This window comes from Pangasianodon hypophthalmus, chromosome 10 (genome assembly GCF_027358585.1).
Source record: "Pangasianodon hypophthalmus isolate fPanHyp1 chromosome 10, fPanHyp1.pri, whole genome shotgun sequence".
Taxonomy (NCBI): Eukaryota; Metazoa; Chordata; class Actinopteri; order Siluriformes; family Pangasiidae; genus Pangasianodon; species Pangasianodon hypophthalmus.
In genome coordinates, this window is record NC_069719.1 from 14,553,409 (window position 1) to 14,570,002 (window position 16,594).

The 16,594-nt window shown below is 39.3% G+C and overlaps 2 protein-coding genes across 6 annotated transcripts in view; both read left to right on the plus strand.

Moving 5' to 3' along the window:
* The first annotated feature begins 116 nt into the window (after positions 1-116).
* LOC113538994 (cytochrome c oxidase subunit 7A2, mitochondrial) lies at positions 117-5,453 on the plus strand. Of its 2 annotated transcripts, XM_026934513.3 has the most exons (4): positions 117-251; positions 1,045-1,134; positions 5,025-5,109; positions 5,262-5,453. In XM_026934513.3, the coding sequence occupies exons 1-4, from the start codon at positions 234-236 to the stop codon at positions 5,318-5,320; spliced, it is 252 nt and encodes an 83-aa protein (XP_026790314.1). In that variant the 5' UTR covers positions 117-233; the 3' UTR covers positions 5,321-5,453. The 2 variants fall into 2 exon arrangements, with proteins under 2 accessions (XP_026790314.1, XP_026790313.1); XM_026934512.3 differs by lacking the exon at positions 117-251 and having other exon boundaries at positions 1,009-1,134.
* Positions 5,454-6,065: 612 nt separating this feature from the next.
* col12a1a (collagen, type XII, alpha 1a) overlaps positions 6,066-16,594 on the plus strand; it is a 53,644-nt gene continuing 43,115 nt past the window's right edge. For 3 of the 4 annotated variants that reach the window (XM_026934360.3, XM_053237313.1, XM_053237312.1), the window contains exons 1-13: positions 6,066-6,218; positions 8,079-8,182; positions 11,432-11,548; positions 11,640-11,780; positions 11,953-12,006; positions 12,826-13,089; positions 13,230-13,394; positions 13,522-13,695; positions 13,790-14,080; positions 14,191-14,793; positions 15,256-15,534; positions 15,672-15,944; positions 16,149-16,418. In XM_026934360.3, coding sequence (XP_026790161.3) covers positions 8,113-8,182; positions 11,432-11,548; positions 11,640-11,780; positions 11,953-12,006; positions 12,826-13,089; positions 13,230-13,394; positions 13,522-13,695; positions 13,790-14,080; positions 14,191-14,793; positions 15,256-15,534; positions 15,672-15,944; positions 16,149-16,418 — 2,701 coding nt within the window. In that variant the 5' untranslated portion in view covers positions 6,066-6,218; positions 8,079-8,112. The remainder of the gene's footprint in view (positions 6,219-8,078; positions 8,183-11,431; positions 11,549-11,639; positions 11,781-11,952; positions 12,007-12,825; positions 13,090-13,229; positions 13,395-13,521; positions 13,696-13,789; positions 14,081-14,190; positions 14,794-15,255; positions 15,535-15,671; positions 15,945-16,148; positions 16,419-16,594) is intronic. The other variant, XM_053237314.1, reaches the window with a different exon arrangement.

The following is a 16,594-nucleotide window of genomic DNA, read 5'->3' on the forward strand; positions in this document are numbered from 1 at the left end:
ATGATAAAATATATTAGCTAGCCTATTTACGTGCTTTACAGGTCGCTATTTCTGTGTATGGTACTGAAGTGAGTGCAGCATGCACTCGCACTTTAATCCACCAGGCGGCGACACTCACATAAACACTCCGGAAACCGGACAACGTATATTCGCTAAGAATTCTGGGAAATACCAGGAAGCGGTTTTGAAGTGTCCTTGTAGTGCTAGCTTGGCTGTGTTTACAACTTTTAATCATGTTTAGGCATATAAGGGTAAGTGCTATTTGTGAAAGTAGTATATTACCTGTTTATTTATTTGTTTTTTTAGTTTTTGTCGACTGGTCTAATCTGATATAAACTTACAGAACTGAGAATTTCCTACAGCTTCAGTGTTAACTGCTAAAACTGGCTAGCTAACTTACTAGCTAATGTTGACCTGAGTTTGTGGTTCACTCTGGGGTTTAATAATAATAATAATAATAATAATAATAATAGTTATTTAGTATGTAGTGCACGTATATAGGAAGTCTTGCTGTTTAGGAGTCTAATAATAATAATAATAATAATAGTAATAATAGTACTGTTATTTGTAATATTTAGTGCATGTATATAGGAAATGTTGCCATTTAGGAGCCATATGAATTTATTAAATAAATTATGTGCATGACGTATTAACGGTAATGTTGTAATACTGTGGTCTTTACCTGGTTACAAAGACAGCTTTTACTTGTTAAAATTATCACACTTATTAACTAGTAAAGAGTTAATTGTTGGCAGTAGTAGACAGGGATCTGCTTACTGCGAGACAATGATTGCAGTCCTTGATATGTATAGCTGTGCGTCGGATCATCATGTTTTCTATTCAAAGTGTGAGAGAGGTTACTGCACAATAACACGTTTATCATTTAAACAGAACTTGAACTTGGATATAAAACAGGTGTATGGCTTCAGCCGTTTAAACAGACTTTGCGTGTGCTCTATCTGATTGTCTCTGACGAATAATTTTAGACAAACAATCTAACACATCTACCCAACTGACTGATTCATGATTCGTGTTGTTTCTCAGACTCTGAGGCAGGTGGCTGGCCGACCCTTTTCTAACAGTGCTTGCAGGCAGGTTGAAAACAAAATTGCTGCCAAGCAGAAAATGTTTCAGGTGAGTGTTGGGTAGTCAAGTTAAGACTTGTCTTTCAGTAATTCTTCAAGCAATACTGTGATCAGGGGTGCTGATATTAAATGTGAATATGGCAGGGTCATTTATACAGAGAGGATCATCGGCTATGTTTACATGCACGTCAAATTCTGTTTAAGGTCTATATTCGGGTTGCAGCCATATTCCTAATACGATGTTTATATGCGTACAGGCATCGGAATATTCCTGTGTACATGGTTGTTATAAGTATGCCTGAGTTGCCATTTCTAAATACCTAGGCTACTGCTAAACATCTGTTAGCACCCACAATTCCTTGCGGTCTGAGCGCTCGCATATACTGTAATCTCCTTTCAGTGGATTTTCTGAATAAGGTGTTTACATGCAACAAATTTCTAATAAAACAGGCATATTCCAGGGGTGGGAATCGGAATTTGGGGAATCAGAATATTGCCTTAATCTGAATTGGGCAATCTCAGTACTAATACTAAATTAGAAGACTCAATACTAATTACAATATTGCCAAATTCTGATTAATATCGGAATATTGATTTGATACAGTGATCCCAGTTGATGAATGTGTTTTGTTCAAGTAGACATTTCCTTACCTCAGCATACCTTTGTTGTTCCTGAAACAAAATTAACCATTGCCATGTGATGTCTTCAGTGTGTGCCTCTTACTCGTCATTTGATTCCCTCAAGGTATAACAGTCAGTTATACAGGAGATACAGGAAAACTCTTACCTATTTCTGCATTTCATGCTTAAACATTGACTTATTAGTTGCAAACACCCATTTAAACCCAAACATGCATTCTTAAGCCCTGTCCAAAATGTCACCATAATCCCTGTGGTCCTCCTCCAATAGTGCATTTTGTTGACTTTGTCACAGGACCTGCGGTGAACAATGGCTTGAGGATGTAAAAGAGAGAGTTTCGAGCAGTCCTCAGGATGTCATCACATGTTGGTCTTGCTTTTCAGTGATGAAGACAGATATTTACACACTCTGTGGAAATTAATCATTCAAACACTTGTGTGGAATTTTTTCCTCAGAAGCTCAGAGTAAGAAATGATTAGAAACAATTGGTTGCAATGCAATTAGCAGTAAAAACTTTAACTTGATTTTCCATTCGGAGACAAATGAGTTTTATAATCATTTCATCAATCTTTTTTCCAAACCAGAAATTACACAGAAAAATCACACTGACAAATTCAAATGATGTAGCATGCTGAAATCAGCTGACTGCATGCAGTAGCTCCAGAGAATATTATGTATAGTTATATATAGCTATAGATATTAATTAGGTAATTATCTAAATGAGGTAATTGATCATACTTGAGTTAATTGACTTTTACTGACTTTGTCTCATAAGTCAGCTTACTGCTGCTTAATGACAAATTAATAACGAAAGACACTGTAGCACTCTTAATTTTATGTGAAGATCTTTTTTTCTTGTTTCATCCTCCTTGCTACTCTCAATCACTACCAAAGGATTGCTATCAAAGGATTTTGGGTCAGAGGCCACTGCTGAGTTCACTTCAGTGTGGGCTTCGCTAAAGAGTGCCATAAGGAAGCGTAGAGGGTGCTCGTGATTACCATTTTGAAGCCCTAAATGAGAACCTGGACACCCTACAGCCTTGCAGAATATTGGGTTGCCCTGTTGTATCGGCAGTGACTGAGAATAACATCTCAGTGACATCTCAGTTAACATGGGAGGTAGGAGGGACGTGCTGTCGGAGAGCCCTCGCTGCTGCCGGAGGATCGCTGCGCGGAGGAAGAGTGAGGCGGTGGTGCTGGAACGGTTGCCAGGGGACGGAGGACCCGGTGCCGTCCGCCGGGGAGGTGGAGGTGCAGCTGCTGTCTGCCTGAAAAGGGGAGGAGCCGTTGCCGTCCGCCAGGAGGTCCCGTGCTGTCGTCCGGTGTCATGGGGGATCGCTTCTCAGCTGTCTGAGGACCAGATGACAGCGTGTATGGGGACCAGAGAACCACTTTTCTTTCTCTCTCTCCTCTCTAATCCTCTGGCTCTCTCTCCCGCTTGCACCGTCTCTCTCTCCTTCCCTGGTGTGTCCCCCAGCTCCTTATCTCTCTCTCCTGCTGATTAGACCACTCAGCGCCAGGCGAGCATCCTCACAGCCTGGCCACTCCCTCCACCTCTTCACAGTGTGTAAAACATGTTCGAATGTGGAGGCAATATTCTACTCTGTAATTAACAGACATCTCATATGTGTTTAGTTTTTTAATGAGGCAAATTTTAATCAGCACAGATTTGATGTCTGTATCCATTGTTTCCTAATTAATTATTATTGTTTTGTGATTATTATTTTTTGCATTATTTAGTAGATGTTGTTTTTGTGGAGGTGGGGAAGTCATTTCCTGGGTTTAAATAAGTAGTGGGCTTGAGTAAGTTCACTGTCTTCCTTCGTGAAGTTGTGCATGGATCAAACCAATCTATGCAGTGTATTACTGGCATTTTGTGACTGAACATCATTTGTACACTACAAAAACATTCACTCAATATTTTCCACTCTACTGCAGAATAGCAGAAAACAGTGCACTATACAGTGAACGGGGTATAGGACGTGTGGGAGACACACAGTGACATCATATGGCAGTGATTGGTTAAAAGGAATGCGGTTCCAGAGCAAATGAATGATCCTGGATGTTGTACTACTTGAAGAAATGACATTTGGTGAAGAGGCTCAGGTTTTCTGCTCTCGTCTGCTGCATGCCGTTCACAATTATTAAGTGATCAACTCCACACTGGCCTGCTTCTTACCATTAAATATAGTGATATGTGATCCGGCTGTTAACTAAAGCCACTGGAAGTGCGTATTCTTACAGATATTGTATGCCGGTACCTGAGCCAGTTTGAAGTTAGTTCAAATTAACTGTGAAAGTTCTCAGTGTGAGCAGTGCTATAACCAACTTCTCAGGCTTTACCTGTGCCTTCAGTGACCAACCTGATCAAACCATTCTTTAAATCAACTGAATTTTTCAAGAAAATGGTTTTCTGGTGTGGTTCTGGTCAGTGCTTTTGATTTAGCAAGGCTTGTGAGTTAAATACACATGTAATCAATACAGAGTACACAGCTGAGCAATGTAAAAGAATGTTCATTTGGCAGCAGACTGGCCGAGACTTTTGTATATGGTCGTAAACAATGCCGTTTGAATGGGTGCAACAATCTAAAACACTATATAATGATTTTGTGCTTTTGTAGACTACACTTATTACATGTAGTGCAGGACATTCTTTCATTGGTTACTGTTACTGTTAAAGTTCACATTTTTGGTCTGATATTTATGTATCTGTTTTTTTCTTTCTGTAGGAAATCAGATAAGTATATACAGTAGATCTGTAATTTGCTTGTAGGGGTTTTGTATCTAGAATGGGCTGAATCTACTAATCATTGCATGTGATGTGATGTGAGAGGCAGATTAAATGACTGAAAGCTTCACTTACTGCTCTATGACTGCAGTAATGTCATTTTAGATGCTGACACACCCTGCTTTCCTTTGGCCAAACCTAAAATGGCTGGAATTTTGCTATTATGTAATTATTCCATCTTGATTAGTACATGGTGGAGAGATTTGAGACAGAATCTAATGCTTGGTGACTACAGTGCTACCAATATACATGGGTTCATAGAACGTTACAGCACACACGCTTAAGTGTTCAGTAATTGTTAGGTGCCAGAAATGAAAGCGATACAGGATCAACATCTTTGTCTAATTTCCTGTAATTATAGCAGTTTCATATAAAGAAGCTTCTCATTGCCTGCATGCCACCATGTGTGCACATGCACACGCACACACACACACGGAATGGTGCTCATTAAGTCTGTACTATGAAGCATACCAGTGCAGTGTGAGATCATAAACACCCTTTGGTTTTCTAGGAGGACAATGGTTTGCCTGTTCACTTGAAGGGAGGTCCCAAGGATGCCCTTCTGTTCTCTGCAACAATGGCCCTCACAGTCTTTGGTGAGTTTTGAATTATTAACTGATTATCGCTGTATATAATTATAGGCTGGTGTCCTATGAAGATACCTTGATGGAGAGATATATCTTTGTAAATGGTTCCTGAATGAATGAATGAATGAATGAATGAATTGTGATACATTTTCTCTCCACAGGAACTGGATACGTCATATACGAGTTGTTTAAAGCAGCAATGCCCAAGAAGAGCGAATAAAGAAGTTCCTTCATTCATGTGTTAAATGACTTTTATCCAGTTGTGAAGATTTCTTTTTTTTTGTGTACACAGGATCAATATTTATTCATTGTTCTGTGGATATCTAATATGTAATAAACCATTCTCCATTCTATCTGCAAAGTGTTTGTCTTCACAGAGATTTAATCATGCATTTGTCATTTGAATTCAATCAAGCATCTTTTAACATGTGTAAGCTGCACTGTATATTTGTGTTGGAAAAAAAACCAAAAAACATGCACAAACTCTCCTCTAGAGGACCCTATTTACCTGCAGATGTAATTTTCTGAACAAGAAGACTGAGGTTTAGTATAAACTCCACACAGTGGATGAATAGCATGAGAAGGTGAAGTTTGCAATTCGATGAGTTTGATTTAATAAGCTAAGAAATACACTTAAACTGGTAACATTTTCTAAAACAATTTAAAACCAGACTTGCACAGGGGTTAGGTTCTAGCGCATTAGGTATGTAAGATGTGAAAACAGTAGACTATCGGGTGTGCTATTTAGGGCATTATGAGGTTTGGGACGCAGTCCACGTTTATGAAACAAAAGCCGAGGCAATAAAGTCCCCTTAGCTCACTTGCTCCACATTTCACTAAGTCTTGCGTGTCTGAAAGCCCTTAAAAGTGGGGGGGTGCCATTCTTGAAGCCTTTCGTAAGGGTCTACGGGTGGAAAAAAAAAAAAAGTCGGCTGGGAACAACCCCTCAGTATTAAGTAGCAGGTTGTGCTCTTAGACTCCCTCCCCCTCGAAAAGAGGCTTCTTCCCTTAAAGAGGTTGTGGGGCGCGAGACCGCGGCGGCCAGCAGGACTGAAGCGACACAGCGCGAGCGCGCGCCCGCTGCTCCTCAATCCTCTCTCTCAGCTCCGCATCACCAGGTCAGACACACTAGCTTCACTTTTCTGCTTAAATTGACTTTCTCTGTCCTTTTTTCTAACAATTAACCACACATTTCACAATTCCTCCTTCACTGTCCATCAAGAACTGTCCCGGTCAAAGTAATTAACACGTTTCGAAAACGTATAGTGAATTTTACACGACGAACATTCGGCTTAGCTCAGTGTGCAGGTGTATATACATGTACTGTGTAAATATTACTGTTCCTTTGTAGGTAGCTGATTTAAGTACCGGTGGTTTTTTTGTGCTTTCGTCGTGTTTTTGAAACTTTATTAATATTTTTTCTGGGCCTGACCATTCAAATCCAAATTTGGTCAATATTTTTCTAGGATTCAACTAATATTCTTAAAGCTTATATATATTTTTTTAATCCAGTGTTTAGTGTAGGTCAATTCAGGTCAGTGCGCTTTGTAAAAACTTTGCTAAGCTTGAATGGACATGAACATTCAGCGTTATTGCTCAGATCCACCAGGGGGCGCTGAGGAGCTGCGAAAACGCGCAAAGCCTCAAAGCCTTTACACTCGGGTGTGCAAACTTTTATTTATTTATTTATTTATTTATTTAAACAACGGAGCGTTATTAAAAAAAACTAAATATGCCCAACTATTTAAAGGAAGGAAAAAATATCTTCATTTGAATATTTTCAAAAATATCTTCATACCTGACTATAAAACACACCAGCCTCCTTTTTTCATCTCTCTTTAAAACACTAATGAGGCTCATTATATAGGGCTAGATATTGTGAGCATTGTATTGTAAAAAATTGCTCTTGGATGGACAAACAAAAGGAGAAGGAAGTGTGTTTAATTTGCTGGAATTACTGAACAAAGGTTAAGTATTGCGAGAAAATCTGTAACATCTTTATTTACACAGCACTGTTCAAGCAAGTGTTTTAAACTCACCTAATATAGTCCTCAGCTGAAAGGCAGTGCAGCCCAGTAGTGGCAATCAAGCAAAGCTGTTATTTATTTCTTTATTTTTATTATTGAAAATAGTCTCTGTGACCAGGGTTTAAATTGGGGGAGCTCAGTGGAGTGGAGCGTCCCCACCCTTGGTCGAGCAGCAAGTGGTGCTGAGTTCTGCTACTGTGATTTGGTGGAAATTTAAATCACAGCAAGGAATAATGGTTATAATTATGCTCTAAAATGTCTGTCTTTCCCTTCAGACAAAGCAATTGGTAACCGCTGTAGCAAGATACATTCGAGCCGTTAGAGCAAAATGTGTTCATTTTTAAATAAAGTTAAATAAGTTTTTAAGTTTTTTTTAAAAAAATCGAATTTAATTTTGGCCAGAAGTGAATTATAAGGAATTTTGATATAATTTTAATGTCAAAACGGACAAACATTAAAAAAAAAAACTTTGTCTACTTGATTTCTTAACATTTATTTCAAAAGCTTAGTTTAATCACATTTCAATTATATAAAGTATGTGCTGATAACTCCATATAATAGTGGACAAATTGAGCACTACTTCTCCCACATTGTTGGCACCCATGTAAGGAGAGACTTCTAAATCCCGGTGTAACCCATTCCTCTGACTATTATTTTTTTTTTCCACCTGGCCCTCAGTAGGAAAAAGTGGTGTGACTCCTGCTGCTTATTTCCACTCACAGCTGTCATGGATGGTAGTCTGCATTTTTATTCATAAATGTTTTTCCTGCAGAAAACTCTTTTCACATATTTCCTGTTTGGAAATTTGCTTGTCCCTTTGCAAAACCCTGGATCTACAGTCAGTGCCGCCTCAGGATGTCAATGTCTTTTTTCTTTGCTCTTAATTTTCCTTGAAGTGTCTTAATATTCCAGTTTTTTTTTCTGAGCTGAATGGGAATCTTGTCTTTGCAGATTAATTCATGTGCTGCTGACTCCCTGCTAAAAAATGAAGAGAAGGTTGTTGTGGGCCACTGTTGCCCTCCTAGCAATATTACTGAATGTAGCGGAGGCTCAAGGTACGGTTACCCCATCACAGCATTCTCTCCGTTTCTCTCTTTGCTTTCCATTTTCTTTCCACTTTTCTCTCCTGTTTCTCAATTCTAACTTTTTTGTATTCTTGTCACGTTTCAAAGGCTTTTCTTCTCTCTCTCTCTCTCTCTCTCTCTCTCTCTCTTTCTCTCTCTCTCTCTCCTTGCCCACTTGTTTATTTCTTCACTGTTTTATTGAAAAATACTCATGTATTATTGATGAATTTACAAATAAATAATTTATATCCAAGGCCTGATTTCGATTAGATTCAGATTACAAAGTTATATAAGATCAAAATTCTCTCTCTGTCTTGTCATTATTTCCTCCTCTGGTTTCATAATACATGCAGCTCAGGTTTAGTTACGTAAAACGAACAATAGCCCAAGAATCAGCTAGCTAAAATCTGATTTAAGTGAATGACACAAAATTGTATATAAACAAAAAGTTTTGATTTGTTTTGGTTGATTTGTCAGGCCACCAGTGGTTTTAAAGAAATACCATACACGTGAGATCATCAGTTTGGTCAGACAAATAATCTCCACTTACAAGTCAATTCCTGTCTAATGAGTTACTGGAATAGTCTGGGCTAGCTGCTTCTGGCAGTTTTCATTTCACAAAAATTTGGACAGATGGAAAAAGTACTAATCAAAATGGCATCCACATATTTTACTGTCGACATCTGCAATTATTCTATGAAGTGTAAATATTTATTTATTGCACCATCATTTGCATGTAATACAAAGTGTTCACTATTTAACTTGGAGTTGTTTTATCTAAGGATAGATGTGTAATGTAAGTTGCCACATAGTATCATTTATGTGTACAGAAATTGTTTGTGGGGAAAATTATGCATTAACATATTAACATGATTTTCAGGAAAAAGTAAATGCTAAAATTAAGTTACATTTATTTATTACTCAATGGAAACTTTTTATTCTTTCCTTTGAAAACCTTTCAGTGAAGGCATCATATATCTTCTCCAATACATCTTCTGAGACAGAATGGAAAGATGTAAGAGGAGAAGGCCAAATTAGTCCCCGGAGAGTAAAGACAAAGAGTCTTTTTAGGCTTTTTGTGGCAATTCTCAAAAATGCTGAGTTGCAATGCATATGGAAAGTTAATTTGCGGTAATGTTTAATGTCAGCACGTGTTGCGGAATTACTTTGGCATCTGGCCGACTTCTCATGAAGACTCCGGCTTCTTTTCCGAGCTGCCTGGCAACGGTGCAAGCCAAAAAGAACGGCGTGCCGGGTAGAGGTTATTGCCACAGACCAGACGCTCCCTAAGGAATGGCAGCGGTGTGCTACCGACAGGACTCCTTTTCTGTTTAGATTGCAGAAACTTCACTTAGATTCATCATTATATGCTGACTTCTATTAAAGCGCAATGAGCCCCTTTCCCTCAAGTATGTCGGCCATCTTGGTTTAGACTTTAGTGTTATGTTTTTGACACCTCATGCAAGAATACTCAGCTTGATTTCTGAGAATGAGTGAAGACTCATGGTTTGGAGATGGGGCCTGTTCGGACACGAGGGGAATCTGCTCAGGCCTCTTGAGGCTCAGGCGCCAGGTTGGTGAGCCACCTTTCCAGCAGCCTCCATGATCTCAAGTTTGTTGCTTAGGTTGTGTTTTGTTGTTGTCTGCCTGTGCACTTGATGTTTTGTGAGCTCTGGCTTTTCCCACCATGTATTTTAGAATGATATTCTGGGATTCCATGCATCAACTGCCCACCTTTCAGTGCATGCTCCTATCCTGCTACCAAACACCGTCCCTCCTGTTGTCTTTGCATGGAACTCAGAATATCCTCTTCATGGAGAGGTAACCATTACATAATAAAATAAGCACTGATACAGGATAAAGCAGACATGGTCCTAATTAAGTCATTGACCAAAAACATAAAAAAAATACTTATAAATGTCAGACAGAAGGACAGAAGTAATCTGTTAGTCCTACTGGTCCAGCAAATGTCAATCTATTTAACGCCCATTAGCTATTTCTACAGTGTCACACGTATTATGCTTTCATTTAGTATTATACAATAGATTATTTTTTTCTCTTTCCCATTCCTTCACTCACACAGGATGTTATGTCGAAAGGACTAACATAAGCATGTCTAGCTTCCATACATATGTTATCTTGGATGTTAGACTGCTGGTATACATCTGTTAGAATACTTTCCTTTGGAAAATGCTCGCATAGACCGCATGTAAAGCTCCTCTGTGGAAGAATGTCATTTTGAAATATATTATGGTCTCTGTATGTGTGGTCCCTCATGTACACGGAAACTTTTGTCCAAATCATCAAGTTGTTCCTCAACAACTTTCTCAGATACATGAGCGTGACTCCATGAGATCCAGTTACGGGAGCAGTGCTTTTCACTGTTTTTCTTTTCTTTTTTTTTTTTTTAAATTAGACATCGCTTTATATCATAGATTGGCTGGTTATTATTTTTATTTATTTTTTATGATGTACACTTTCCTCTGTACTCTCCATGTGAGCATTTATGCATTGTCTCATCACCTCACTCCATCTTCTGTTTAAGTTGCTCGATGAAAAGGAAGTACACAAGAGTCTCTCATGACAAATTGTGTACTCTTTTTAATGGTTTGCAATGGATGATATACTGGATTGATGCACTATATGTAAATGTTTGCATAAGGCTTGTTGAAATATGTATATATACATTCACTGTATATATAACATACAGTTCTAATTTCTGAAAGAGCCCCCTTGACCTGATTAAACAACATGAATTCCATTGTAAAATCAATATCTTGAATGAAAGTGTTGCGTTCTTATGAGTTGGATTAGATTTTACTAGTGGATAAAGGGGCATGCCTGGTATTGATTGCATACAGCATGTATTGGATGGTCCACTCAATGTCTGCACTGGGGTTTGGTGAATGAACTGTATAGAATGAAGTGTGTTTAGGCTTCCTGCTTGAACTGCTGACCAAAGGTTTCTAGGTTGGGCAACTCAAGCAAAGGCCATTTTGCTCAAAAATGGCTTCTCTCACCTTTTCTTTTGTTGTCATGTTGCCTTCTCGTCACCAACACTGCTATCAGTTTTGTCGTCCTGCCCAACAGTGAACGAATCAACTTCAGCCTTGAAGTGTTTGTTGTTGGGGTTGTTGAGATTCTTCTTATTTACATTTACTCTCCATAACTTGCATTTATTTAACACTTCCTTTAGTGTTGCTTGTTGTTTGTGCTAACATATAACACTTATGTTTGCAGTGGAGCCTCCCTCGGACTTGAAATTTAAAATCCTAAATGAAAACACAGTGCTAATGTCATGGAAAAAGTCATTGTCTCAAATACAAAGCTACAGAATACAAGTAACATCAGACATAGGTAAGTGATCAGTCTTCCATCCTGTGCCAAAGTGATAGACCATTTTACCACATTTTCTATTTTACATTTATTTCATTTCTCTCCTTTCCAGATGATTTGAAAGACTTCACTCTTCCTGCCTCAGCCACAAGCACTAATATTACAGACCTTACACCAGACATAGATTATTCTGTTTCAATCAGCTCCTATGATGGTGTAGATGAAAGCATTCCTATATTTGGCCAATTGACAAGTAAGTACCAAAACTGTAGGATTCTGTCAGATTTCATTTTTGCTATAAGTGCCTCCAAAATTAGCAAATTATACTGATGGATAATTGTGGCAAAGAGTTTAACGTAAACTAAAATAATTTCAGAAGAAGTGTGTGATTTCATCACTAAAACTGCCTTTATTTTCTGTTTCAGTTCAGTCCAGTAACACAAGTGGGACTGCAAGGAAACCAGTTATGGAGACCGTTAGTAAGTTTGACTACATTCATGATAAACAACTAAACTTTTTCCTTTCCAACTGAGCAGATTCTATTGGAGGTTTTTCCACTGAAGAAGCACTACATTTCATTTCTTCATTTCTTCCTTGGAATATTTTGCACTCTTTCCATCTGCGCTAGGTGCTTGTAGTTGCTATTATTTTCAAGGACTTTAGCAGGTTTTGATTGTAATTTGTATTTAGGTGGTATTTTTTTAGAACCATGGCTACATCATATCTTAGACTTTCAGGCATTTAGGCAAAGTTTTTTCCACTTTGTACCACTTTGTAATTGATATTGAAGTGTGAGATCATTACAACCTAACAACCAGCACATGAATATTGGGTTTGTTGGGTTTGATCCATTTGTGTTCTTGCCTTACAGAATTTAAATACTTTTATTAACACTTTTAATACTTTTTGTGTCATAGACAGCTGTGTGATGTGGGTTAAAAAGAGCCCAGAGGATTTACATCAGCATTTTTCCTACTGACTCATACTGAGATTTGAATAGAACCATTCATAAAGTTCTACACCACATATCCGGTTTGGTTTAGAATCATCAAATAGAGAGACAAGTTGTTGCTAAAACAAAAGCTCAATTGGGATAAACATACATTTAGGGATTTGTTGTCGTTTTCCAGGAAGTACACAATTTATGCATATTTATTTGCTTACGTATGGTTAATTCCACACAAAATAAAAATCTCCATTGGTCATGAGAATTTTAAATGATGCATAACTAAAAGAGTCTTTTTTATTAAGTGTGTTATACAATCTTTTTATTTGCTTTTGTCCTCTGCCTCCTCCAGAGTGCTCAATGAGTGCTATAGCAGATTTGGTTTTCCTGGTGGATGGCTCCTGGAGTGTTGGAAGGGAAAACTTCAAATACATCCGGAATTTCATTGGCGCTGTGGCAGGAGCCTTTGACATCGGAGAGGACAGGACCAGGGTGGCTGTAGTCCAGTACAGCACAGACACCAGAACTGAATTCAACCTGAACCAGTATTTCAGACGGGCAGAACTCCTCCAGGCCATCAGAAACCTGCCCTACAAAGGGGGCAACACTATGACAGGTGTGGTATATGAGCACAAGAGAGAGACCCATACCACTGATATATAACATGGCATAATGTTTTATAGATGACACTGTATTCTTTCATAATGAACCCCGCTTGAACGTTGGTATGAACAAATATCTTAATTTTTATACCAGGTGAAGCTATTGACTATTTGGTGAAAAACACTTTCACTGAAGCAGCTGGAGCCAGGAAAAGTTTCCCCAAAGTGGCCATCATTATCACAGATGGAAAATCACAAGACCCTGTCGATGAGTATGCCAGAAGATTACGGAACATTGGAGTTGAAGTTTTTCTCTTAGGTATGTCTCACTCTTTGTAATGTTACACTATTATGTTGATTACAAAGCTGTTCATTAAAGAACTCTTAATGAAATGTAACATAACCCATTGCATTATATTTAAGGTAGTGTTCTGTTTAATGTTCAGGAATCAAAGGTGCAGATGAAGATGAAATTAGAGTAATAGCCTCCACCCCTCACAGCACACATGTGTACAGTGTTTTAGACTTTGACTTAATTAAAGAAGTGCAGCAGCAGCTTATCACACAGGTGTGCCTTGGTGTGGAGGACCAGCTCAACTCCCTTGCGAGTGGTGAAGAAGGTACGACTCAACACAGCAAAGTAGCTGTATATAAGTCGCATTCATCTTCATACTATGTATCTTTCAACCCCCATATTTGGATATATTTCTGTAGTTGTTGAGCCAGCCTCAAACCTCCAAGTGACAGAGATCTCCTCCAAGTCCATGAGAGTGACCTGGGATGCATCTCCAGGTGATATCACAGGCTACAAGTTGCAGCTCATGCCTATGCTTACGGGCAGCAAGAGACAGGAGCTGTACACAGGACCCACCCAGACCTCAGTAAATGTCAGGGACCTGTCCCCTGAAACAGAATATGAGATCAGCTTATTTGCCCTTAAAGACTTTACACCAAGTGAGCCAGTGATGGCAATGGAGAAGACTCAGCCTGTCAAAGTGTCAGTAGGTAAGATCAAACCATACAAGATATGAAACTTGTACTAAAAAATATAGAAAAGTCATTTTTCCACAGTGAAGATCCTTGTGTGCATTCTAAAATATTTTTGTCTTTAACAGACTGTTCACTGGATGTTAACATTCAAGCTGACATTGTCCTGCTCGTTGATGGTTCATACAGCATAGGACTGGCTAACTTTGCTAAAGTGAGATCCTTCCTTGAGGTGCTGGTCAATTCCTTTGACATTGGTCCCAACAAAGTGCAGATAAGCTTGGTGCAGTACAGCAGGGATCCTCACACCGAGTTTGCCCTCAATAAACACCATGACATTTCCGCTGTGGTGAAGGCCATTCGCGCATTCCCCTACCGCGGAGGCTCCACCAACACTGGCAAGGCTATGACCTACGTGAGGGAGAAGATCTTTGTGTCAAGTCGTGGTGCCCGTCAAAGTGTGCCACGGGTCATGGTGCTCATCACTGATGGCAAGTCCTCTGACTCCTTCAAAGACGCTGCTACCAACTTGAGGAATACAGATGTGGAGATCTTCGCTGTGGGAGTTAAGGATGCAGTGCGATCAGAGTTGGAGGCTATTGCCAACCCCCCTGCTGAGAATCATGTATTTGAGGTGGAGGACTTTGATGCCTTTGAGAGGATCTCTAAAGAACTGACACAGTCTATCTGCCTCAGGATTGAGCAGGAGCTCCTAAACATCAAGAAGAAAAGTAAGGAAACATCACTGTTACTCTAACCAGTAGTTTTGTATTGGGTTGGAAGGCGGGGAAAAACCTTGTTTGATTACAGTTTTGGACATTTCTTATTTTGTCCAGCTGCCCACACTGTCTTTAGACAGGTCCAAAATAGAGACATTGATTTTTAAGTCTCCTACTAGAGCATGCCTGGGTCTAGAGTTCACAGTACCCTTATACTACAAATGTTATCACTCTTTTTTTTTCTAAACCATGTCCACAGCTCAGTCCTTAATTCTTTGGTCTAACTGAATGCCCCCAGCAAAATTTTATGTTTAGTGGTGCAATTTTACAATTCCTAAATAAAAAAAATCCTGAGCCTAAAAATCACTAATATAGAAGAGAACACCAATTAAAATCAATTAATTATGATCATTTTCACATGTTTTATTGTAACTCAAGTTCATTTTACTGATGCTACTGATATTTTCCTTCCAGGTTTGCATTCACCAAAGTCCTTAACATTCTCTGAGGTGACATCCAGGAGTTTCAGGGCTACTTGGGTCTCTGATGCCACAGATGTACTGTCTTTCCTGGTGCGTTACCGGCCAGCTGCTGATATAACAGGCGACTACATCTCTCTGGCTGCGCCTCATGACACCACCACTGCTGTGTTGCGTTATCTCACACCACTCACCACCTATGAGGTTGATGTCATTGCCCAGTATGAAAAAGGAGACAGCTTTCCATTAACAGGAGAAGAGACCACTTTAGAAGGTATGGGCTCATATTCATGTTGCAGTAAATGTAATATGGAAAGCTCAGGAATAAAATTTTAATTTTATGTGAATTTATTTAAGGTTACGTCTCTGACACATGGTTATCCAACTGACTCACACTTTTGTCCAACACAGAGCAAGGAGCGGTCCGTAACCTTAGAGTAACGGAGGAGACCACAGACAGTTTCAGGGTTTCATGGCAGGCAGCTCCAGGGGCTGTTCTGCGCTACAGATTGTTCTATGAGCCCATCAGTGGTGGGGAGAGACTGGAGGCAGAGACTGAAGGTAGCCAGACTACTACTGTGCTACAGGAGCTGTTTCCTATCACCACTTACCGTGTGACCGTTAATGCTGAATATGCATCTGGCATGGGGCCCCCGTTGGACACTCAGGGCACCACCAAAGAAGGTCAGCATGGATGATGTTTGAGATTTCACAGTTTTGGTTCTTTAACAACCTTGACATTTGGTGCAACTATGTATCTTTTATAAGGGGAAGAAAATGGAAAAAAAAATTTAATCTTAGTAGGACTAAATACATTGTCTTATTCAGCGCTATGAAATTCTTTAATTATCAATGCATTATTAATGCACAGTAATGATTTTCCTTTAGCTAAGGGCTCTCCACGGAATCTGAGGGTCTTTGATGAGACAGAGTCCACCATGAAGCTCTCTTGGCAGGCTGCTCCTGGGAATGTGCTTCAGTACCACATAGCTTATAAGCCTGAAGGTGGTGAGAGGAAAGAGATTTCTGTTAAAGGAGACTCCACAACTGCCACGCTCAAGAATCTCTTGCCAGACACGGAATACGAGATTTTTGTTAGTGCCCACTACTCATCTGGCATGGGAGATCCACTCCTAGGAAGAGGCACCACACTGGAAGGTAAGAGATGGAAGGTAACCTGATGGCTGTCTGCTTTAAAAGATCATTTTTGTGGTCTACGTTCTTGAATTGCTTGTATTTGCTTGGTTGGATGTTGGAAAAAAGCATCTAATAAAGTAGCATTGGGCAGCAGATGAAGACCTATACCCACATTCTGTAGCAACTGCATTTAGCCA